At 54.1% G+C, this 23,692-nt stretch overlaps 1 protein-coding gene across 1 annotated transcript; it reads left to right on the top strand.

Moving 5' to 3' along the window:
* Positions 1–4,194: 4,194 nt before the first annotated feature.
* Positions 4,195–22,135, top strand: ANPEP (alanyl aminopeptidase, membrane). The gene is made up of 20 exons (XM_036931950.2): positions 4,195–4,998; positions 5,512–5,654; positions 5,749–5,888; positions 6,274–6,400; positions 6,487–6,641; positions 6,883–6,996; positions 7,101–7,244; positions 7,403–7,468; positions 7,602–7,667; positions 9,089–9,264; positions 9,495–9,574; positions 10,857–10,990; positions 11,098–11,153; positions 12,051–12,198; positions 15,179–15,270; positions 15,712–15,822; positions 15,950–16,117; positions 16,874–17,014; positions 17,452–17,533; positions 21,527–22,135. The coding sequence occupies exons 1-20, from the start codon at positions 4,400–4,402 to the stop codon at positions 21,677–21,679; spliced, it is 2,895 nt and encodes a 964-aa protein (XP_036787845.2). The 5' UTR covers positions 4,195–4,399; the 3' UTR covers positions 21,680–22,135.
* Positions 22,136–23,692: the final 1,557 nt, after the last annotated feature.

Genomic DNA, 23,692 nt, shown 5'->3' with positions numbered 1-23,692 from the left:
GGGGGGAACCAAGCAAGCATTAGCGGCAAGCAGCTGACCCGAGGCCCCGGGGGTCTGTGGGCTCCTAGTTCACCAGGCTGCTTGTCTGCTGCCCTCCCTGCCGCCGCCCCTCCCAGGCTCCTGGCACTTTCATGTTTCACTAGGAGGCAGTTTGTACCCCCACATTTCACACAAAGCTGTCTTTTCCCATTCAGTGGATGTCTTCTACACGTGGCTATGCTGTAAATATTCTTAGCACGATTGTTGTCAACCTTCTTCTTTTTTAATTTAGAAGAACTTTTGTTCTCTGGACCAAAGCATAGATGGAGCAGAAACATAGAGACCCACAGAAAGACTGCTTTGGTTGAGATGGGGCTGGATGTCCTGGGCTTTTACCCCTCTGGAGATTGACAGGAACAGGAACACACACTCTTTGCTCGCGTGCAGGAAGGCTCCACGCCAAAGACAGCCCACAGGTGGTGCCATCCCCAGAGTCAGATACGGTGGGGTAACAACCCCCAAAGTGGTGCTGTTACACAAAATGTTTTAGATGAAAAGCTAAATGAGTAGCTTTTAAGTCAACAGTCATGAATTGAAATGTGTGTTGGAAAAAATACAATTTAACACTTCTGATTGTGATTTCATGGTCATTATTGCTCAGAAGGAGGGTAAGAGGTAAGTTGATTTAAAGAAAAATAAGTAAATAATGTACAGGAAGGTCACAGATACAGCAGAATTCACAAAGGTGGTTTGTATGCACCCTCTGTGAGGCCAGGAGGGAGTGTGAGGTATGGAGGGGAACCGGGTCCCAAGGGTCCAGTGTCTGCAGGACACTGAGTCCCATCTGTCACCGCTGCCTCTCATTTTTGTGCTGATGCATCTGTTCCACATGCATGTGTTACCCCCCTGCAATGTACTGGGGGCTCACCTGGTGTGTACAGAATGCTATCCCCGTGATGCTCAGGGTCTCGGGGATGCCAAGAGGGCTGCCCTGGGACAGCGCCACTGACGTGAACCTCCAGGACTACTGGGGGGCAGGGTGACAGAAAGACAGAGGCTTCTTAGACCCAAATGGCAGCTCGAGGAGGGAGAGCGTGCCGGGCTTGAGGAAACGGAAGAGTCTGGTGAGGAAGAGCACAGAGCACGACGGGGAGAGGGCTTGAGAAGACGGGACCAGAGAGTCCTGAGGGCTGGATCATGCCAGACCTGTATGCCGTGGCGAGGGTAATAGAAGCTATCATTTATTTAGGCAGTTACTGGTCTCCTGCCTTGTGCTCATAATGGAGGGGTGTTTGAAGCTGGAGATTTCCCTCAGGATGCCTGTCTAGTGGCAGGTTTTTGAACACATAGATAGCCTTTCCATAAGTACTGTGGTGAAGATGTGGACCAGAGGCCAGGGGAGCACAGAAGGGAAAGGAGCTGCCGTGCATGGGATTGCAGTGACATTTGAGCTGGGTTTCAAAGGATGAGTAGGAGTTGGACATGAGGGTGAGGAAACAGGATGAGTAAAGGCACAGGGATGTGAAAAAAACCAGAATGTTTGGGGAAATGCTTGAAACTAGAACCACAGCGGGCATTAGACAGAGGGGAGGCCAGAGGGTCAAGTTCATAGGTCTTCAGGCTCAAGCTAGAGTTGAGGTTTCATTCTGTGGGCAGTGAGGAGCCAGAGGCCAGGATCGAGCAGGAGAGGAAGATCCCTGAGCTGAGGTGTGTGGTGGGGTCGGGTGGCCGGGGAGGGCAGTATCGCCACCACCACTACCCAGTGGGTGTGAAGCTGTCCAGGCCTGGGCCACTGCGGGGCGCTGGAGGAGGGGCCCTTTTTAGTATCACAGAAGGGGCCCCAGCCTGGCTGGCATGGTGCCCAGGGCAGGGACCGCTCATTACAGGGCAGTGGGTTGCCTGCTGTGCCAGCTTTGAAGACTGGAGGCTCTTTCCAAAAGAGTAAAGATTCCAGCCAGCTGGGCCTGTGGTCCATGTCCAAAACAAACAGGAAAAGATCGCAGTGGTCAGGCATGGCCCCTTTCTTTGTTTGGAGAAGGGATTAGGCCAAGCAGGCTGGATCTTTCTGCTGCAGTGGTGGGAGGGGGCTTCAAGCCCAGTCAGGGACAAAGTGAAACTTGGTTCAGGGGGGTACAAGGCCCCGAGTGCCAGCCCACAGGCGAATTGTAAAGATGGCTTCCCTTGCCAAGCTCTGGTCCTAAGAGAGGGAGCCTGGGAGCCTGTGCTATGTTACTCTTGCTGCCACTGTTCCTTCTGTGACCATGCCCAGCTAGGGCCCCTCCTGGGCACATTGTTTCCCACGGGGGCCCCTTGGCCATCAGCCCAGGCCCGACATGGGGTAGCTGCTGGTCACTGCAGTGGAGGCCACACTGCCCAGACCCAGGCCCTGTGAGCAGGTCTCTAGAGAGGAGGGAAATGCCAAGGGCTCAGAACACCTCAGTCTGAGAGACTGGCACCCAGGATTCCCCTGAAGACCTGGCACTCAGGTCCTGCTCTCTGCTGCCAGATGACAGGTGACAGTCATTTCCTCCTGCAGTTATGCCTGAATGAATTAGCCTGCATGTCTAATCAATTCCTGAACATGTTCACTCACCACACCCTCATGTGGGCTCAGGAGATGGCAGGCCCATGCCAGGGCACGGAGTTTCAGATGAATGAGGTCCTTAAGGAGATGACAAGCTGTGGAGCAGACAGATGTGAGCCCTGAGGTGCATTTGGCCCTAACAAGAGTACTGCCTGCCTGCCGTGGTTGGAAGAGGGCTCAGAGAAGGGGGCAGACAATTATCCCAGAGCAAGTGTAGGGCAGAGAAAGGAGTGCAGATGGGATAGAAAGTCTTCAGTAAGGAGTGACTCGTGAACTGACTCATTCATTCATTCATTCATTTGCCCATTCATACATGTGTGCATCACTGGACAGATAGGTATTGAGCACCTACTATGTGTCAGGTACCATGCCAAGGACTGGTGAGCAGAAGCAGCCAAGCACCTGCTCTCATGGGTCCTGCAGTTGGTGGGGGAGACAGGACTTGAGTCATCACCACACAGATCAAATGGAAAACACTGAGTTATAGGGCTTTGAAGAAGAGGTTGGAACTAATGGAACTAATAGGGGCTTGACCCGAATAGGGAGGTCAGGGCATTGTCTCTGAAGAAGACATGAAGGATGAATAGGAATTAACCAGGGCAAGAAGGGAGAGATCTAGGAAGTGGGAACAGCATGTGCAAAGGTCCTGGGGTGGAGGATCTGGAGAACTGCGAAAGAGGGGAATGTGATGAGAAAGAAGCTGGAGGTGGGCAGGCTGATAGCATCCCAACTTGTGGGGCCCCTTAGAAGATTTGGTCTGGATTCTGTGAGCAAAAGGAAGGTTTTAAGCAGCAATAGAAAATGACCCAATTTGTATGGCAAACAGGTTTGAGAGGGCCTGAGTGGAAGTGGGAAGTCTTTGAGGGTAGAGAGGTGTCCACGTAAACAAGGAGAGTGGCTTTGACCAAGGACACGGTGAGATCAGGGGTGGGGGCAGGGGTAGTTGGATTTGGAGGTGAGGGTTAAGGTCTGAGCAACTAGGCTGGCGGATGGGAAGGGTGAGAATGAACATTGTTTTCCTGTAAGACCATATGGTATTGAGTATAATGATTCGCTCCTGCCAAGGAATCTCGGCAGTGGCAAACGCTAAGAAAGAAGAAACGATCTTTAGGTTCTTCTCTGTGCTGTTTAATGTTTTCTCACTAAATCTGGTCAACAAACCTGAGAGGTGCATACTGTTATCTATTTATGAGGACAGAAGCCTCAGAAAGGTGAAGCTACCTGCTCAGGGTCGTGGCTGGGAAGAGGTTATGCCTCCATTAGCTTCCTCTCAAAAAAAAACCAAAAAAACCCCCAGAAAGGCAGGAGTTACTTCATTCTATTCAGGGAGTTGATAATTAAGGAAAACACTTTTGGCAAGAAGGGAAAGGGAGGGGGACCTGGAAGAACGCAGAGGAGGCTGGGACCTGGTGCTGAGGAGCCCCAGTCCTCCCCTGACTCTAACCTCCGTCCTCCTGCTTCTGCCCCCACTGTGTCGGCGCGCAGGCAGGAGGATCAATGCCGCCTGGCCGCTCCCTCTGCCCGCGGCCTGCAGCCTGCAGCCTGCCCTTCAGCCCTCAGGCAGTGGGCTCCCTGGTAGCCTGCAGCCTGTAACCAGACACGGTTTGCTCCCGGCAGGCGCGCTGAGCACACATTCCTGGATCCCCTCTCCGGAGCCTGCGAGGAGGTTGTCCCTGCCCAGTCCAGTGACCTTCACCATCTGAGCCCTGGTTAATTTTTGCCCAGTCTGCGGGCTCTGGGGCTCCTCCCCATCAGGGATATAAGCCTGGCGCGAGGCTGCCCTGTTCCTCGCCTGTCCTGAGCCTCCCCAAGCTCCCTGCCCTCCCCACCCTCACCATGGCCAAGGGCTTCTACATCTCCAAGGCCGTGGGCATCCTGGCCATCCTCCTGGGCTTGGTGGCTGTGAGCGTCATCATCGCTCTGTCTGTGGTGTACTCCCAGGAGAAGAACAAGAATGACGAGAGCACCACGGTGGCCCCCACGGGCTCCACCACCACAGCGGCCATCACCTTGGACCAAAGCAAGCCATGGAATCACTACCGCCTCCCCAAGACACTGATTCCTGACTCCTACAAAGTGGTGCTGAGGCCCTACCTCACCCCCAACGACAAGGGCCTCTACATCTTCAAGGGTAACAGCACTGTGCGCTTCACCTGTGTGGAAGCCACCGATGTCATCATCATCCACAGCAAGAAGCTCAACTACACCACCGTCGGGGGGCACAGGGTGGTCCTGCAGGCCGTGGGGGGCTCCCAGGCGGCCCCTGACATCGACAGGACCGAGCTGGTGGAGATCACTGAGTACCTGGTGGTGCACCTCCGGGGCCAGCTGGTGGCCGGCGGCGTGTACGAGATGTCCAGTGAGTTTGAGGGGGAGCTGGCTGACGACCTGGCCGGCTTCTACCGCAGCGAGTACATGGAGGGCAATGTCAAAAAGTGAGTGGAGCCGACTGCCTGGAGGGGGCAGACCCTAGATGCTCAGGCAGGGCTGGATCCTGGGGGCCAGGAAGGGCTTAGATGTAAGGCCTTGGAAACTTCTGGAGCCCTTGGCAGACCTGTGGCTTCAGCAGCTGCCAAGATAAACCTTTTCCCAAGGGCTTTGACCCCACATGAGGGAGTCAGGGGTGAATGATGGAAGTACCCCTTATACAGATAGGAAAACTGGGGCTCAAGAGAGCAACCTGCCTGCAGTCTCCCAGCTAATATAAGGATGGAGCCTGTCAGGACTTTCACCCTGAGTCCGGAAGGAGCTATGATCTCCCATAGTCAGCTGGCCTGTTGGGCCTGGAGCTGCCTGGGGTAGGGGACCGGGGCGAGATGAGGGTGGACCAGCCTTCCGAGGACCCCTCCCCATGCATGACCAGCAACGCCCTAATGACCCCACCCTGCGCATCACTGCAGGGGGCGGGCATTCTGCTGGCACAGCCTCTAACACCCCGCTTTGGGCAGGGTGCTGGCCACGACACAGATGCAGGCTCCAGACGCCCGCAAGTCCTTCCCATGCTTTGACGAGCCAGCCATGAAGGCCACGTTCGACATCACCCTCATCCACTGGAGCAACCTCACGGCTCTGTCCAACATGCTGCCCAAAGGTGAGTGGGTCTGCGCTGTGGGAGCGGGACCAGGAGCTGGGGTGCAGGGCCCAGGGGAGGGTGCGTCCCCACATATCTGAGGCTCCATTTCCAGGTCCCAGCGTCCCACTTAAGGAAGAGGCCACCTGGAGTGTCACTGAGTTCCACACCACGCCTAAAATGTCCACGTACCTGCTGGCCTACATTGTTAGTGAGTTCACGTATGTGGAGAGGATAGCGCCCAATAACATCCAGGTATGAAGCTGGGCCCACCTGTTCTTCCCCCGATTGCCCTTGCCTGGGGGATGTTCCCATTCATCCTCAGCTGTGTCCCTGCCCCTGAGTTGCTAGGCAGCGTTTGAATCCCAGCTCTGAGGAATCTTGGAGGAGTGTCTCAAGTTCTCTGACCCTCAGTCTCTGCATATGCAAAATAGGTCCCTCTACGTGAAAGGAGTTCCCGACCCATGGGTGCTAGACCGAGGGTGACCATGACTATTTTTATTCCAAAGGCTCCTCCTTGGGACTCAGAGCCCCTCTCCTGTTTAACCTAGTTGGTCCCCCTGCCAGCCTGCTGGGCCCTGGTGGGCACCAGGACCCAAGAGGGACCCATGACCATCCTCTCCCTCCATCCTCTGTGCAGATCCGGATCTGGGCTCGGCCTGGTGCAATCAATGAGAGCCATGGCGATTATGCCCTGAACGTGACGGGCCCCATTCTAAGCTTCTTTGCCAGACATTATGATACACCTTACCCACTCAACAAATCTGGTGAGTGAGGGACCTCATGGTGTGGGGCGTCAGACGGGGCTCCCGGGAGCCCAGAGGCCATCCTGTCAATGGCCTGGTCTCCCCAGACCAGATTGCCTTGCCTGATTTCAACGCTGGCGCCATGGAGAACTGGGGGCTGGTGACCTACCGGGAGAGTGCACTGCTGTTTGACCCGCTGTCCTCCTCCAGTGGCAACAAGGAGCGGGTGGTCACTGTGATTGCTCATGAGCTAGCCCACCAGGTAGCCCTCACATCCTGGGGAATGCAGGGAAAGAAACGGGGGCCTCTGGAAGGAGATGGCACAAGTCCGGCTCTACCTTTGGCAGCTGAGAAGGGAAGAGGGTCCCACGTGGCCAGGGAGCAGGGAGGCTCCTAAGGATGTCAGTAAAATCCGGAGCCTGGGATGGAGCATGGGGGGCGCTGGGAAAGGGTGGCTGTGGGTACTGTTGGTGGCTTGCAGGGCTGACTCCCCTCCCCAACAGTGGTTTGGGAACCTGGTGACCTTGGAGTGGTGGAACGACCTGTGGCTGAACGAGGGCTTTGCCTCCTACGTGGAGTACCTGGGTGCTGACTACGCAGAACCCAGCTGGAATCTGGTGAGCCAGCTGCCCGGGGGCCCCTAGAGTCTGGGGTGGGGGGCAGGGAGGAGCGGATCACCCCCTCCCAGGCCCGTCTCCTGATGGCCATCGGGGATCTGCAGAAAGATCTCATGGTGCTAAATGACGTGTACCGAGTGATGGCCGTGGACGCTCTGGCCTCCTCCCACCCGCTGTCCTCCCCCGCCTCGGAAGTCAACACGCCCGCCCAGATCAGCGAGGTGTTCGACGCCATCTCCTACAGCAAGGTGCTGCCCCAGCCTCTGTGTGGGCCCCGAGACGGTGGGGAACGCGGGCCGGGAGGTGGGCGCCCCTGCTGCTGGGCCCTGGGAGCACGCGTCCTGGTTGTGGGGGGTGCCCGGGGTCCCACAAGCTCAGTGCAGCCCCTGAGCCCCGCCTCCCGCAGGGGGCCTCTGTCCTCAGAATGCTGTCCAGCTTCCTGACCGAGGACCTGTTCAAGAAGGGCGTGGCGGTGAGTGCCCTCGGCCAGCCAGGGCGGGGGTACTCCGGCCGCCGCCCCCTTGTCCCTGTGCCCAGCCTACCACGGAGGTGGAGCGCAGAGCGGGGAACACCAGCTTTGTCCTCACCGTGACCTCTTCCCACAGTCCTACCTCCACAAGTTCGCCTACAAGAACACTGTCTACCTGGACCTTTGGGACCATCTGCAGGAGGTTGGTGACAGCCTGTCCCGCAAGGCCAGCTGGCTGGGGTCCTGAGAGGCTGGAAGCTCTTGGCACCACACATGTAAGAGAGTGTGCCTAGCTCTGCTGCTTCCAGCCCAGGCCGGTCATTCAGAGCCTTGGTTGCCCATCTGTAAAATGGGCACAGCAGTGACTCCTGGGAGCGGGTGGCGTGGGACAGTGGGTCAGGACCAGGCCGGCGGTCTGCCTCACCTGCAGTGAGGGGAGCTAAAGGGTGCCGTCAGCTCAGTGGGGAGGAAATGGGCCTCCCGGTTCCCAAGCCCAGGCCCTCCTCTGTCTGGGACTTTGGAGCCAGTCGCTCAACTTACTCAGCACCCCCGGGCGCCCTGTGCCCTGAGTCCCCACCCCCGCCCCCACCGCGGCCGACTTTGCACACACCAGCACCTTCGGCACAAAGCCTGACCCTCCCATCCGGCCCCACCTTGCGTTCCTGCCCACTCAGACCTCCAGGCAGGCCCTGCGTGGGGGGCCGACCCTCTGACCCCCCGCTCCGCCTCTGGGGCTGGGGCTGTGCGCCGCCACCGCTCACCATTTGCTCTCTTACAGCTGCCTCCACCCCCCCTCGGTGGCCCCCCTCAGCCCAGCTGACCCTTCCAGAACCCCGAGCTTCAGGCTCCCCCTGCAGCTGCTCCCCCACTGTCCTGTGGCCAGTCTGAGCAGGGCGGGAGACCCCAGGTGCTGTCCCACAGTCACAGCGGGGCTCCCGCGCCCTCCCGGCTGGTCTCCATCTGCAGTGGGCCCGCTCCGCATCCCCCGACACAGCCAGCTAAAGGGGCGCCTCACCGCCTTGGTCCACCCCAGCATCCCACTGTCCTCCCTGCCTTCCTTGATTCCCTCTCTCTGCAGCCCCCCCAGCCCCCGACCACTCTTAGCTGTAATTCCTCACTTACTCACAGATATTGTCACTTTGTTGTTATTATGAAAGCAGTGCACATGCACGGAAAAAGATGAAAAAACACTGAAAGGACAGTGACGGCCACCCCAAGCCAGTCCGCAGACCACCCATGGGTGCTGCCTTAACCCTGCCCACAGCCCTCCGCCCGGCAGATGTGGGCTTTCCCCATCTCTGTCCCCTCCCCCTCTCATCCTCCCAAGGTTGTTCAGGCTGAAATGTGGGCATTCTGGGACACACACCCATCTCAGGTTGAGTCTCCGAATGAGGGGCCACATAGATTTGCTTAATCAGTGTGGAACAAACCAGAGGCTGGGAAATTCTCAGCCCACCTGACCGGGCAGCGAAGGGAGGCAGAATGGGCCAGGCCCCCAGCTCCCGCCTCCCTGCCCAGGGCCTCTCCACTGCCTTCCGGCAAGATGTCTGCAGGGGCTGCGCTGCGCGGGTGGGGTGAGAGGCGGGGCCCTGCTGACAGCGGCACCATCCTGCTCTGCCCCAGGCTGTGGACAATCAGTCGGCCATCCAGCTGCCTTTCCCTGTGCGCAAAATCATGGACCGCTGGATCCTGCAGATGGGCTTCCCCGTCATCACCGTGGACACCAAGACAGGGAACATTTCCCAGCAGCACTTCCTCCTTGACTCCGAGTCCACTGTCACCCGCCCATCAGAGTTCAAGTGAGCACTCGGGGTCCCTGAGGCAGCCTTCCTAGCGCCCCCCGACCACGGCTGGGCCTGGTTGCTGTGGTCCCAGCCCTGGTGGATGGACCGAGGATCCTCTCGGGTCAGGAGGACGGGGTGTGGTGCCAGAGTCGGGCCGAAGCTGGGGGCCGGGGCAGAGCTGCTCTCTGTTGGCAGCGGCCACGCGCGGCCGTCCCTCATCGCCTGTCTCTGGTGTATTCCTGCAGCTACCTGTGGATCGTTCCCATCTCCTCGCTCAGGAACGGCGCACAGCAGAGCGGCTACTGGCTGCAGGGCCAAGCCCGCGGTAATCCAGCCCTCCCAGGGGATAGCCGCCCCCACCCCCTATTCCCAGTCCAGGGCCATGGTGTGGGGGCCATGGCAGGTCTCAGGGAGGGCTTCCTGTATAATGTCATTCAACAGATGGAGCCGACTTCATTGGTTCTAAGTTCTGTGCTACTGCCCAGCTGTGTGACCCTGGGCAAGTTACCATCCCTCTCTGGTCTACATTTCCTCATCTATAAAATTTGGCTAAGAACAGTATCTATCCTATGAAGCTCTGAGAATTAAAGAGACTCTGCTTGAAATCTTGAAAACAATGCCTGGCACATAGTATGAGCAGCCCCACTCTGCCAAGCCCCGAGGAAACCAGAGTCAAGGCATGTGAAATCTGTCTAGGCCAAAACTATGGGTGAAGGGAAGGAAGACAAGCAGTTATAACGTTCCAGAGCAGTTCTGAGGGTTTTCATAGAGGCATGTATGGCCTCCGGGCTACTGGGGTGTGGGGTAGGGAGCCAGGAATAAGGGAGATTTAACTTCATGGAGAGGTCAGGGAAGGCTTCCTGGAGGAGATGAGCTGAGTCTAGAGGAAGAGTAGGAGTTAGCCAGGTTAGTGGCGGCAGAGACAGTATTCCAGGCAAAGGATATAGCAAGTGCAAGTCATAGAGGTAGGAGAGAAATGGGGGCTGAGCGTGGCTGGTGGACAGGGGTGTGCTGTCGAGGTGAAGCTGGTTCCTGAGGGTCCTGCAGGCTGGAGGGCACAATGACTATGTCCTCTGGCCAGGGGACAGGTGGGCAGGTGACTGAGTCTGAGCTGCAGGTACGGAAGGACCTCCTCTGGCTGCCAGGAGAAGGGACGGAAGGGAAAGCAGTGAGGAGGTGCCACTGAACCCCCAAGGAGAGATGAGCAGCCTGGGAGGGGGCGGGGGTTGCACGGGAGCACTGCGTGGGCTTCCCACCCGGGGACTGAAATGTGGTGGAGTTGTTCCAAGCTTGTGAGGGGCAGGGGCGGAGGAGCAGCAGCCTGGTCCGGGGTATGGGGTTGATGTCCAGGCAGCTGGCTCAGCCACACAGAGCCTGTGGGAGGCAGGGTGGGCACTGAGGTTCAGAGATGGTACCTGATTTGTCTGAGGTCACCCGCTGGCCAGAGGCAGAGTCAAGCCTGGCCGCCCAGCCCCACATCCCCCCTCTTCCCCTCTTGAGGAGAGGCTCTGGTGCCAGCAGGTGCCAGGCTGGCCCAGAGAGAGAAGAGCCAAGGGCTAGCCTGCAGCGTTCTGAGCCACCCGTTCAACTCTGGTCTCTCCCCCCAGACCAGAGTGAGCTGTTCAAGACCACAGCCGACGAGTGGGTCCTGCTGAACCTCAACGTGACGGGCTATTTCCAGGTGAACTATGATGAAAACAACTGGAGAAAGATTCAGACTCAGCTGCAGACAAACCTGTCGGTGGGTGTCTGCCACCCCCGCCCTGTCCCCTGCCGCAGGCCCAGCCCCAGGACCGCTGCCAGCCCGAGGGCAGACCCTGAGGCCACACACTCTATTGCCCCTTCTAGGTCATCCCTGTCATCAATCGGGCTCAGGTCATCCATGATGCCTTTGACCTGGCCAGGTGAGTGCCTCCTCCCTCCCCAGGCCACCTGGCTCAGCCGAGGACGGCCTGATGACTTTGGCAAGTAAGGTTCCATAGTGAGAGCCGGTGGTCCCTCAGGTCATCCCCACTGTGTGCCAGGCACAGTGTACCCAATGCCGTGCACCCTGCCCTCGGCCCCTGCACCCCGGGACACAGCCCGTGTTACAGCGCACATGTCCCAGGTAAGGAGTCTGAGACGCAAGTTTGAGTGCCTTGCCTGGGGTCACACAGCAGAGCATGACAGCCAGACACAGGCCTGTCCTTCTCCAAAACCAGACTGCCCCGCTGCAGCAAGCTCTTCTTAAGGGCTGACTGTGGGCCAGGCTGCTGCGCTGGGTGCTAAAAAGGCTGGGAGTACTGGACGGGAGAGACGCAGCCCAGGTAAATAAGTATTTATTGAGCACCTACTGTATTCCCGGCAGGTGCTAAGCTCTTTGACATAGGTGATAGACAGGGACATTTATGAACCAAATGTATGCAGACATCCTGAGGAGGAGGAGGAAGGAGGGCCCAGAGGGCCAAGCAAATCAGAGACGAGATGGGCAGACTAAAGAGCACGGGCTTTTTGTCCCTGTGAGTCTCAGCTCTCTCTCTTATGTGCTGTGTGGCCTTAGGCAAGTCATTCCACCTCTCTGAGCCTCAGCTTCTTTACCTGGGACTAGGAATAAGCAAGGGAATGTGATTGGCATTGGTTGAGGGCAGGGCCTGGGCAGGCCTTGCTTGTGGGACCACCCTACCCCCACCCCCACCCCTGGTGGACATGGGATCTGCCTCAGCTGATGCCCCAGGGCCTAGGCTCCAGGAGGGTGCTGAGGGCCCACCTTAGGGCTGGACTGGGTGGGGGGCCCTTACTTGAACTCCTCTGTTTGTCCCCAGTGCCCAAATTGTCTCTGTCACCTTGGCACTGAACAACACCCTCTTCCTGATCAAAGAGACGGAGTACATGCCCTGGCAGGCTGCCCTGAGCAGCCTGAGCTACTTCAAGCTCATGTTTGACCGCTCAGAAGTCTACGGCCCTATGAAGGTACAGGGGTGCACGGCAGGCTCAGGGACCCATTCACCTGGTGCCTGCAATTGCACCGTTAGGAAGTTACTAGAAGCATCTGTGGTGGAACCTTCCAGGCTGCCGTGACATCGGGTCCTTTGCTAAGAGCAGGCTTGGCAGAACAGTGAGAGGGATATGGGGTGTGGTGGGCAGGGACTGGGGGCGGGCAGGTACTGAAAAGGTGGGCAGTCTGAGCAGGGCAAAGAAAGGACACATGCTTTTGGAGAGTTTGGTGATGGAGAATTAGAACTTTCAGAGGGCACAAAGCCCCTCTGGAGTGGCAGAAGGAAGTCTTTTACCCGCTGTAGAAGGGGCGATCATCTTCAGCCCCAGGGAAGCCCTCTGTGCAGTAGCCAGCCTGCACCTGTCTAGCCACCACAGGCAGGAAGGGAGGTGCGGGTGCCCACTGCTGAAGCATGGTGGCGCGGGGCTCCCCCTAGAGTCCCGGGACCCTCAGCTGCTCTGGATGAAGCTGGACCCGTAAGGATGTGCATTGTGGTGTGCTTTATAAAAGATGAAAACCCCCAAAACACTTAGTTGGGAGTTGATTAAGTAAACTAGAATATGCATTCGGTGGGATGGTATGTAGTCATTCGATCATACTTTAAGAGATCATTTTTTTAACTTAAAAGTTTTTCACATTATTGACTTCCTATTCTGGTAAATGCGGTATTAGGGTAATGAGTTTTTAACTCATTTTAACTCACTAACCCACCTAACTTGGGTTCACCCCACCATCCTAATGTAGTTAAATCACAATATTTGGTCAACTCAGTATTCAGCGTTTATGTTATTGTAATTATTAAGTATCATTCCCTACTGAACCACATCAAATACTATGTTTATGTTTCCTTTTTTATCCTTCTTAGACAAATGTATCAGATTTGCTCTTTCCTGGAGGCCATCCTCCCAGAGCCCTCTGCTGGCCTGCTTCCTTCTGGAGCTGCTTAGCCCCCATCCTGGGAGGCTGTCCTGTGTCTTGAACACATGGATTCTTCCCCGAGCTTCCTCTCCCATAGCCGAGCACCTCCTCCAGAAGCTTTTGAGAAAGGGTTGATGAAAGGTGGATTTTTTGGAGACAGATTGTCCGAAATGTGTTTATTCCACCTTCACACTGGATGGCGAGCTTACCTGGGTTCTGAGGTTTCTAGGCTGGCAGTTACTCCTTAGAAAACTTGAGCTCTTGCTCCACTGACATCATGCCTTTCATGTTGCCGCGGAGAAGCTCAGGGCCTTTCTCATGTCCAGTCATTTGAATGTGGCCAGTTTCCTGCTTCTGGAAGCTTGTGGATTCTTCTCTCAGTCCTGGTGGGCCTTCTTCATTCTTTTATGCTCTCCGTCGGGACGTGGAATTTCTCCTTTGGACTGTCTTCCCCTCCTTGCTCTTCCAGATCTTCCTTCCTAGGACCCCTGCTAACTCACTGCCTCCATTGCTTCTCTGGCTTCCTTTTCTCTTCCGGTTTCCAGCTTGTTGGCCTTTATGTTCTGCCCCCAGGGACTTGCTCTCGGCCTTGCGTACCACCTCTCCTCTACAGATTGTTCTTATTTCTTCTACCATATTTTTAAATTTCCAAGTGCTGTGCCTGGCTCCAGCATCCTGTGCAAGCTTCTCTCTGAACTCTCGGAGGATATTTATCATAGGCTTTGACAAAGTTTTCTTTTTCTCCCATTGACTTGCTTCCTCTGAGTTTTCTGTTTGTTTTGGTCTCTCCTCTTTCAAGCTGGAGGCTGAGCTGCCCCGTCAGGTTTGAGAGTGAGGCCGTACAAAGCGGTGGAAGGCTCCGTGGGGAGTGGCGGTCGTTGCCTGCAGGTCTCTTGTGGGTGACTGAGTGACCAACAAACTCCTTATGGAGACCTTCAAAAATTAGGGACCTTGCCGGTGTTCCCTTGAGACTATTCAGGTCTCCAGAGAGTGATCCTCTGTCCTGTGCAGTGTGGCTGATGATGCATGCTTTCTGGGGTCAGAGTGAGCAAGTAAACTGGCGGTCCCTCCATTCAGTAGGTGACCTTTCACCTCTAGCCGTCTCCACTCCCACCGATCCTCCCACTGGGTCTGGTGACCCCAGTTCTGAGCTCTGATTCAGCCTCACCCATGGGGGAGGAAGGGGTGTTGTCTTCCCAAGGAGGGAAGTGGGGGCTTGGGGGTTAATTACTCCTCCTGCAGACTGACTCCATTGCCCTGTTACAGCCCCTGCCTCCCACCTGTGCCCTGCAGACCCGTCCCTCTGATTCTGAGCCTTATCACAGCACGTCTCCTTGCTTCCGTCCCCATCGTCGCCCTGGCAGGGGCTCTGTTGGAGGCTGTCCCACCCTGCTGAGCCAGTTACACCTCCGCCTCTCCGCCTTCCCGCTCCTGAACTGTGGGGATGCCTCATCCACTGTGGTTTCCTTTCCGATTTTCTTTGTCCTTGAGGATTTATTCCTTTTACACTGGGATGGGGATTCCAGCGGGCACGCATGACAGTCTACCATGTTGAACCCGACTCTGGTTAACGGGACGGGGCTCACATTACAGGGTCAGGTAGAACAGAGCCGCGTGCGGAACTGCAGATGTGCGGGGTAGAAAGGAAGAGGGGGTAAACTCACCCATTTGGAAATTGTAGTTTTGGTAAGCTTCTGATTGTTTTTTCTTCAAGATATGCTTTTCTGTGTTTTCTAAATTCCCTGGGATAATCTTGGAGTACTTATGACAGGTGGTGGAGGAGTGGTGGGCCCCAACTCTCTATTAGGAAAAGGGGACACTTTGACATAGTGCTAGAACTGACTGAGACTTTGAGGAGGAAGAACCTCAGACCTGGCATCTGGACCTGCTGGCCCCTCGGGGTGCTGTCTGGCCTTGGGCAAGGCCCTGGGCCGCCAGCATTTTTCCCTCTGCCTACCCCCACTGGTGGCCCCAGGCAGGTCAGGCATGAGTCTCCCCTTGAAGATATTTATGTTTTTTGGGTTTTTTTTCTCCCAGGAGTACCTGAAGAAGCAGGTCACACCTCTCTTCTTTCATTTCCAAAATATCACCAAAAACTGGACTCAGCACCCAGAAAACCTGATGGACCAGTGAGTATGGCCTCTCCTGGGTCTGGGGATCACAGGTAGCCCAGCCACCCCGACTGGGGTATCAGAGCAACAACCCGGTGGTGTCATCCCCTGGAGCTCCCAGCTCCTGGCTGGACCAGAGCAGCCAGGCAGAGAGAGACCCTTGCCCAGGAGTGTCAGGCCCTGCCCTGAGGCTCTGTGCGGCTTCTTTGTCCAGGGGACCAATGTGAAACTCTGAACTCCCCTCCCCAGCCTGGTCATTCAGAGTCTAGGTGTTGAAGGTGGAGCTGGAGACTGTGTCCGTGGCTCCGGGTTTCTGGGCTGCCCGAAGCACAGAGCAAATAGGTGGATCTACAGCCTTAGACAGAGCCCTTGCCCTCCACCCTCCTAGCGTGTGTGTCTGCAAGGGAACCTGGTGGGGCCTGGGCCAGGCATGCTGACTGAGTGCCACCCCTGGGGTAGGTACAATGAGATCAACGCCATCAGCACCGCCTGCTCCAATGGAGTTCCTGAGTGTAAGGAGCTGGTCTCAGCCCTTTTCACCCAGTGGATGAAGGACCCCAGTAATAACCCGTGAGTGTGCACCCTGCTCCTCCTCCAAACTTCTCCTGTCTTTTAAGCGCACAGTCCTGTCCTTCTCAGACCCTCATCCCACCCGCCCTGCTGCTGCTCCACTCCTAACACCCCCACCCCATGCCAGGATCAACCCCAACCTGCGCTCCACCATCTACTGCAATGCCATCGCCCAGGGTGGGGAGGAGGAATGGGACTTCGCCTGGAAGCAGTTCCGAAATGCCACACTGGTAAATGAGGCCGACAAACTCCGCTCAGCCCTGGCCTGCACCAACCAGCTCTGGATCCTGAACAGGTGAGGACTGGCCAGTTGGGGCTGGGTGAGGTCTCCTCCCTACTGGGAACCAGGATCCCACTGTAAGGGAAAAGGAAGCAGCCAGGCTTCTGTGCTCCCATTCGTGGGATCCTCACAGGTGTGCACAGTGGGGCAACATGGCCCCCATTTCACAGGTGAAGACATTGGCTCAGAGAGGCAAAGCAGCCTCCCCAAGTTCCAGAGGTTTACTAAAGGTTAGAGGAGAGATTTGGACCCAGGTCTGGGTCTACGTTCCATGCTTTTAACTTGACGGCAACTCAGGTTCCCTCTGTGCCAGGGGCTCTGGGGCAGCTGGACCTGGGCCTTTCTGGATGTGCAGCTGGGCATCCCCCAAGCCTGTGGGTCCCACTAGGAGCTTTATATGCCATCTCCTGGACCCCAGTAAAGAAAAGCCACTATCAATGTCAAAGCAGGAGTGGCCCTCCCTACCTGGTGCGGGGCTCACAGCTCTGACACTGCACCCTTCATTCATTGTCAGATGTTTATCAGGCACCAGGTCCATGTGAGGCATGACACCTGGTATAGCCGGTGACCCTGCTTAGGGGACTCAGTGTCCCATCTGCAACAGGGAGGTGGGACCAACTGGTCTTCAACAGTTGGCATGCTGAAGGGATGTCGGGAGGATGCCCGAGAGACGGGGGAGGGGCAGGGTCCTTTGCCATCCTGGCTTTTCTCCCTAGTCATCTGACTGCAGCCCTTAGAAGTGGTCGCTAAGGTCACATCCTGCCCTCACAGGTACCTGAGTTACACCCTGAACCCTGACCTTATCCGGAAGCAGGATGCCACCTCCACCATTAGCAGCATCGCCAGCAATGTCATTGGGCAAAGTCTGGTCTGGGACTTCGTCCAGAGCAACTGGAAGAAGCTCTTTCAGGAGTGAGTCTGCCTAGAGCCATGTCGGGGGAAATGCGTGCCAAGGCTGGGGTGCCCTGGGGTTGTCTGTGTGCATGGGGTACTACAGGTTGGGAGGAGGGGAGGTGGACGCTGCAGAGCAGTGGTCGGACACAGGCCCAGCTTGAGGTCAGGTTGGGGCAGGAATTGGGAGACAAGGCAGAGTATGGGCCATCCCTTTTCACACTTGGGGGAAAGAAAGTCTGGCTGGTGGGCGCGTTCTGCAGGGAGACGAGAGGAGGGACACTGCAGTCCAACCTGTGCTCAAGTCTCTAGCGGTGTCACCTTGGGCATGTCATTTAGTCTCATCTACAAGTTGGGGACAATCACAGGACAGCTGTGAGGGTATAGGGTCATCTGCCAGCTACTGAGTGCTAGCCACTCAGCCCTGCTCACAGTTCCAATGTCTCCCTGCCCCGCAGTTACGGAGGTGGCTCCTTCTCCTTCTCCAACCTCATCCAGGCAGTGACCCGACGTTTCTCCACCGAGTACGAGCTGCAGCAGGTAAGAGGCCAGGGACCCCGGGCAGCACTCGGAGGCCCATCCCCAGCCTGCGGTGGGGGCTGCCGTGCAGCGACTGCTGACCACTGAGGGTGGTCAAGAGGGAGCATGGGCTCCACGTTGCCAGGCCTTCCTCACGTATAGGGTAAGCTGGACATCCAGACTTTTTAAATGGTGACAGTCCAGTCAAAAAAATTCATCCTGGAATTTTTGTATAGACAAAAAGTAAAGAGAATAATATAAGGAACCACCATGTACCCATTACCAAGATTGAACATTTTGCCAACACTTTTTTGGGGGTGGATAGCCCTCAAGCAAATCACTGACACTATATAATTTCACCTGTAAATACTTTAGTCATGTCTAAAATAAAGACAATTTTTAGACAAAATCTCACTGTCATTAGCAAATCCAAGCAAATTGATAATCCTTTACTCTCATTTTATACCCAGGCCGTTGTCAAATTCTCTGAGTTGCTTTTTTAAAAATTCTGTTTGCAATCGATGTGTATATTTGAATCAGAAGCCAAACAAAGTTAACTCATGGCATTAGGTGGATTCTTCTTTTAGTTAATTCATGTATCATGAAATTTACCATCTTAAATGGGTTTTCATATATTTATAAGGTTTTAAAAAAATATTTCTCCAAATGTTGATTTGGAGATTCACCACCTAATTCTAGAACATTTCCATTACCCCAGAAAGAAATTTGATCCCCATTAGCTGTTACTCCCCATTTCTCAGTCCCTAGCCTCTAGCAACCACTGATCTACTTTCTGTCTCTATGGATATGACAATTCTGGGTATTTCATAAAATGCAGTCATACGACATGTGGCCTTTGTGTCTGGCTTCTTTCACTTAGCATGATGTTTTCAAAGTTCATCCATGTTTTTAACATGTATCATTCTTTTTATGGCTGAGTAATAGTCTGTTGTATGGATATACCACCTTCTGATTATCCGTTGATCAGTTCATTTACATTTGGGTTGTTTCTACTTTTTGCCCATTATAAATAATGCTACTGTAAACAGTCATGGACAAATTTTTATTTCTCTTGGGTATACACATAGGAGTGGAATTACTGGGTCATTTGATAACTGTGTCTAACTTTAAAAGAAACTGCCCAAATGTTTTCCAAAGTAACTGTACCAACTTACATTGCCACCAGCAAAGTATGAGGGGTCTGATTTCTTTATGTCTTTCTGGACTCTTGTTACTTTCCTTTTTTTAAAAAGTTATAGCCATCCTAGTGGGTGTGAAGTGGTAGCTCACTGTGGTCATGAATTTCATCTCCCTAATGACTGATGGTGTTGAGCATCTTTTCATGTGCTTCTTGGCCATTTGTATTTCTCCTTTCAAGAAATGTTTATTCAAATCCTTGGCCCATTTTTTATTGTTGACTAGTAAAAGTTCTTTATATATTCTGGATACCAGGCCCTTAATATGTACATGATTTACAGATAATTCCTCCCATTCCATGGATTGTCTTTTCACTCTCTTGATAGTGTCTTTTGATGCACAAAACTTTTTTATTTTGATGAGGTCCAACTTTTTACTTATTTTTTTGTTGCTTGCTGCTTAGGTATTGTATCTAAGAAACAATTACCTAATCCAAGGTCACTGAGATTTATACCTATGCTTTTTTTGTTGTTATCATTAATATACAATCACATGAGCAATATTGTAGTTACTAGATTCCCCCCATTATCAAGTCCCCACCATATCCCCTATTACAGTCATTGTCCATCAGCATAGTAAGATGCTATAGAGTCACTAGTCTTCTCTGTGCTATACTGCCTTCCCCATGCCCCCCGCAAGTTATGTGTGCTAATCGTAATGCCCCTTATTCCCCTTCTCCCTCCCTTCCCACCCACCCTCCCCAGTCCCTTTCCCTTTGGTAACTGTTAGTCCATTCTTGGGTTCTGTGAGTCTGCTGCTGTTTTGTTCCTTCAGTTTTTGCTTTGTTCTTATGCTCCACAGATGAGTGAAATCATTCAGTACTTGTCTTTCTCTGCCTGGCTTATTTCACTGAGCATAATATCCTCTAGCTCCATCCATGTTGTTGCAAATGGTAGGATTTGTTTTCTTCTTATGGCTGAATAATATTCCATTGTGTATATCTACCACTTCTTCTTTATCCATTCATCTACTGATGGACACTTAGGTTGCTTCCATTTCTTGGGTTCCTGACTTCTTAGTGGGAATTCCTAGGAGTGGACTTCCTGGGTCAAATGGTATTTCTGTTTGTAGTTTTTTGAGGAACCTCCATAGTACTTTCCACAATGGTTGAACTAGCTTACATTCCCACCAGCAGTGCAGGAGGGTTCCCCTTTCTCTGCAACCTCGCCAGCTTTTGTTGTTCCCTGTCTTTTCTATGTTGGCCATACTAACTGGTGTGAGGTGATATCTCATCGTGGTTTTAATTTGCATTTCCCTGATGATTAGCAATGTGGAGCATCTTTTCATGTGCCTGTTGACCATCTGAATTTCTTCTTTGGAGAAGTGTCTGTTCATATCTTCCACCCATTTTTTCATAGGGTTACTTGCTTTTTGGGTGTTGAGGCGTGTGAGTTCTTTCTATATTTTGGATGTTAACCCCTTGTTGGATATGCCATTTACAAATATATTCTCCCATACTGTAGGATGCCTTTTTATTCTGCTGATGGTGTCCTTACCTATGCTTTTTATGAAGAGTATTATCATTTCAGGGCCGTAATCAATTAGGACTTTGATCAGTAAGGACTTCAAACAATTCTGACTGTTCATTGTGCAGGTAGCGTAAGGTTGGGGCAGTTCCTTTGCGTGTGACTCTGCAGTTGTCCCAGCACCATTTGTGGGAAAAACTATTCTTACCACGATGGGTCTGGGCACCCTTGCTGAAAATCAGTTGTGAGGGTTTATTTCTGGACTCTCAATTCTATTTCACTGATGTCTATCTATCTGTCCTTACGCGGTGCCACACTGTCTTGATTACTGTCGTTCTGTAGTGAGTTTTGGAATTGGGACCGTGAGCCCTCCACTTGTGTTCTTTTTCAAGAGTGTTTGGCTATTTTTGGGTCACTTGCATTTCTTTATGAATTTTAGGATCAGCTTACTATTTCTGCAAAAATGTCTGCAAAAAAAGGCAGCTGTAATTTTGATAGGGATTGCCTTGAATCTGTCTATCATTTTGGCAGTATTGCCATGTTAATAATATTAAATCTTCCAATCCATTAATGCAGATTTATTTAGATCTTTTTCCTTTTATTTAGGTCTTAATTTCTTTCAATAATGTTTTGTAAGTTTTAGCACACCAGTCTTGCACTTCTTTTGTCAAATATATTCCAAAGTATGTTATTCTTTTTGTTGTTATTGTAAATGGAACTGTTTTTTTTAAATTTCATTTTCAGATTTTGTCATTGTTAGTGTATAGATATGTAACTGATTTTTGTTTATGCTTGTATCCTGCAACCTTGCTGAATTCAATAGTTTTAATTAGGCTGGGTTATTTTATTTTATTTTTAGAGAATTCTTTAGGATTTTCTGCATACAAAATTAGGCTTTTCCTAATTAACCTGGTTGCAATCTCCAGTGCTGTCACATCTTTTACTCTGTAACATCTCTTTTTTAAAAAGTACCATTTATTTGTTGAAGCAACTGGGTCATTTGTAGTATAGAAATGGCCATATTTTGAGTTTGACTGGTTGCTTGCTTGTTTAATTTGTCTCTCTCTCCTCTCTTGATTGGACTGAGATTGTGATTCATTTAAAAACTGAGGGTCAACTCAGTAAAGACTCACACAATGAAGGCCAAATACATCTGAGAGCCAGATTTAACCCTGGCTGTCATTTTTGCCCTCTGCCCTAGATAAGGGGAAGAAAAGACTGGACCTTCCCATCCTGGAGAATAGACTGAGGTCCCGGGGGGTGGAGGGGGAAACGGAGGACCAGGAAGCCCTCTCCTCAAGGCTGTGTTAGAGACCCAGCCTGGAGCTAAGAATCCTCTTTTTCCTGGCAGCTGGAGCAGTTCAAGAAGAACAACATGGACACCGGCTTTGGCTCGGGCACCCGGGCTCTGGAGCAAGCCCTGGAGAAGACCAAAGCCAACATCAAGTGGGTGAAGCAAAACAAGGATGTGGTGTTTGCATGGTTCACAGAAAACAGCAAATAGTCCCTGGCCTTTACAGTCACCTGCCCCCATGTGAGATGCCCATGTGCATCTGTCCCCGGGGCCCATGGCAGGGTCCCCATTCCCAGAACCTGAGACACCAGCATCCTCCCCTCAGGGATACCGTCTCTGGCCCACATTCTTTCCATTCTGCCTATGTGGCCAAGCCAGTTCCAGATGGCCAGCCTGTCCAAGCACCTCCGGCCCCTGTTCCTCGTACCAACCCCATCCCAGGCCTGGCGTGGCACCTGTCACCCAGCGCCCTGGGGCTGTTCTCAGGGAAGCCCAGCCGCAGGGCCAGATGAACAGAAGCCCTTGATGTGTGATGGATGGCCTTGGGGGGCTGCCCTGTGCCCTCTCTCGCCCTCCTATAAAGACCCTGAACCTGAGAAATCAACAGGGTACCAGATCTGTATATTTTTTTCTAAGAGAAAATGTAAATACAGGATTTCTAGATGAGTTTCCAGAGTCATTACTAACTAGAGCGGGAGTGGGTCTGCACAGATAGGAGATGGGATGGAGGGAACCTGGGTGTATAGGAAGCGCTGTGGTCTGGACTCCCAGGGCACCTGGGAGGGGAGAAGTGCCCGGGCAGCTGGTCCTTCCTATACAACACCTGTGTGGTGGTGTCTGCTGGCAGTGCCCATTCCATGCGATCCCCGGCAGCAGGCTTCCGAGGCTGGGTGCTGGGGAGCCACGGGGAGGTGGCGGGCAGGCAGGAGGACCCAGTGGTTGCCATGGTGAGCTGGGGAGAGCTGGGGCTGAGTGCCGGGCACAGAGTTGCCGCGCACAGGTCCTGACAACGGAGGGAGTGCTTTTCCAGCAGGCAAGAGTTTCTGTGTCTCCAGAAGCCGGGGTTTGCACCCACCTCACGTGGGGCCAGGGAGCAGAGTGCGGGCCGGACCCGTGTTCCTGCACTGCAGCGCCTGCGACGACAGGGAGAGAAAGGGTCTTACTGAGGACAGCAAGCCCTGGGTCCCGGGCCTGGTGCAACCACTCACTGCCCAAGGGCATGCCCCCCCCACTCAAGAACTCACCATCGATGGGTAGGATGTCAATCTGTAAACTGGTTGTTTGCAAGAGTAGCAGGTGGAAAAAGGCAGGAGGCCTCCGGATCACCTGGGGCAGCTGACGGTCAGGGCCAAGCCTGAGAGGGCCGGGGGCCCGCACTGGCCTTGGTGGGAGTTTCTTGGCAAATGGAGCCAGGCTGTAAGAGGCCCGCCTCAGCCTCAGCCCCAGGAGGCCCAGCTGAGCATCGGAGGCCGGAGGGAGGGAAATGGGGAGGTCCAGGGCTCCTCCTGGGTCACCTCCAACTGACGCCCCAGAGAGCTGCTCAGGCTGGAGTCTGAGTCCGGGGTCTGGTTTCAGATCACAGCTCTGCCGCTGTTTCCTAGGAAGTAACTAAATCCCTGGGCTTTGGGGGCTGTCCCTGCGCAGTAAAGGCAGGGGTGGTGTGTGGATCTTAGGAAACAGGTACTAGCGGAAATGGCCCCACCCCTGGGGGAGCTGTATCCTGTCATCCTTACGGGGTCTCCTGCCTCAGGGCCCCAGCCTCTTCCCTCACAGCCTCCGCCCCACAGTGAGAGGCAGGCGGCCCCGGGTGGGCAAGGCTCCTCCAGCTTCCCCGCCATCCGCACATCAAAAGGTGAGGCAGGCCAAGGGGCAGGGCCAGCCCGGTTGTGCGGTGGGGTCCCTCCACCAGCCTGGAGGCTCCCCTCAGCCAGCCCTCTGGGCCAGCCCTTCCTGTCGCCAGTGCCCCGCAGCCATGGCTGGCACTTGACCTTCTGGGGACCAGAGGGCAGGCCCCTCAGATGGTCTCCACTGGGGGTGGGCCAGCCCCACCACCACCAGCGTCATCGAGGGTCCCTGGGGGAGAGCTGGCCTCCAGGGGGAAGAGTCCACAGGGGTCCTCGTCTCTGTGCCTGGCACTGGGCTAAGCGTTTATGCGCATTATCTCATTTGATTCTCAACTGTCCCAGCAGATGATTGTCTTTATCTCAGTTTTGCAGATAAGGA

This window comes from Manis pentadactyla, chromosome 18 (assembly GCF_030020395.1).
Source record: "Manis pentadactyla isolate mManPen7 chromosome 18, mManPen7.hap1, whole genome shotgun sequence".
In the NCBI taxonomy this organism is placed as follows: domain Eukaryota; kingdom Metazoa; phylum Chordata; class Mammalia; order Pholidota; family Manidae; genus Manis; species Manis pentadactyla.
This window is presented reverse-complemented; position numbering and strand designations above follow the sequence as displayed.

Bases quoted from the DNA above. Each gene is read 5' to 3' on its own strand.
- ANPEP (XM_036931950.2), top strand. From the start codon at position 4,400: ATGGCCAAGGGCTTCTACATCTCCAAGGCCGTGGGCATCCTGGCCATC. The intron at 16,118-16,873 runs GTGAGGACTGGC...CTGCCCTCACAG, and splicing joins CAGCTCTGGATCCTGAACAG to GTACCTGAGTTACACCCTGA. The intron at 17,015-17,451 runs GTGAGTCTGCCT...CCTGCCCCGCAG, and splicing joins TGGAAGAAGCTCTTTCAGGA to TTACGGAGGTGGCTCCTTCT.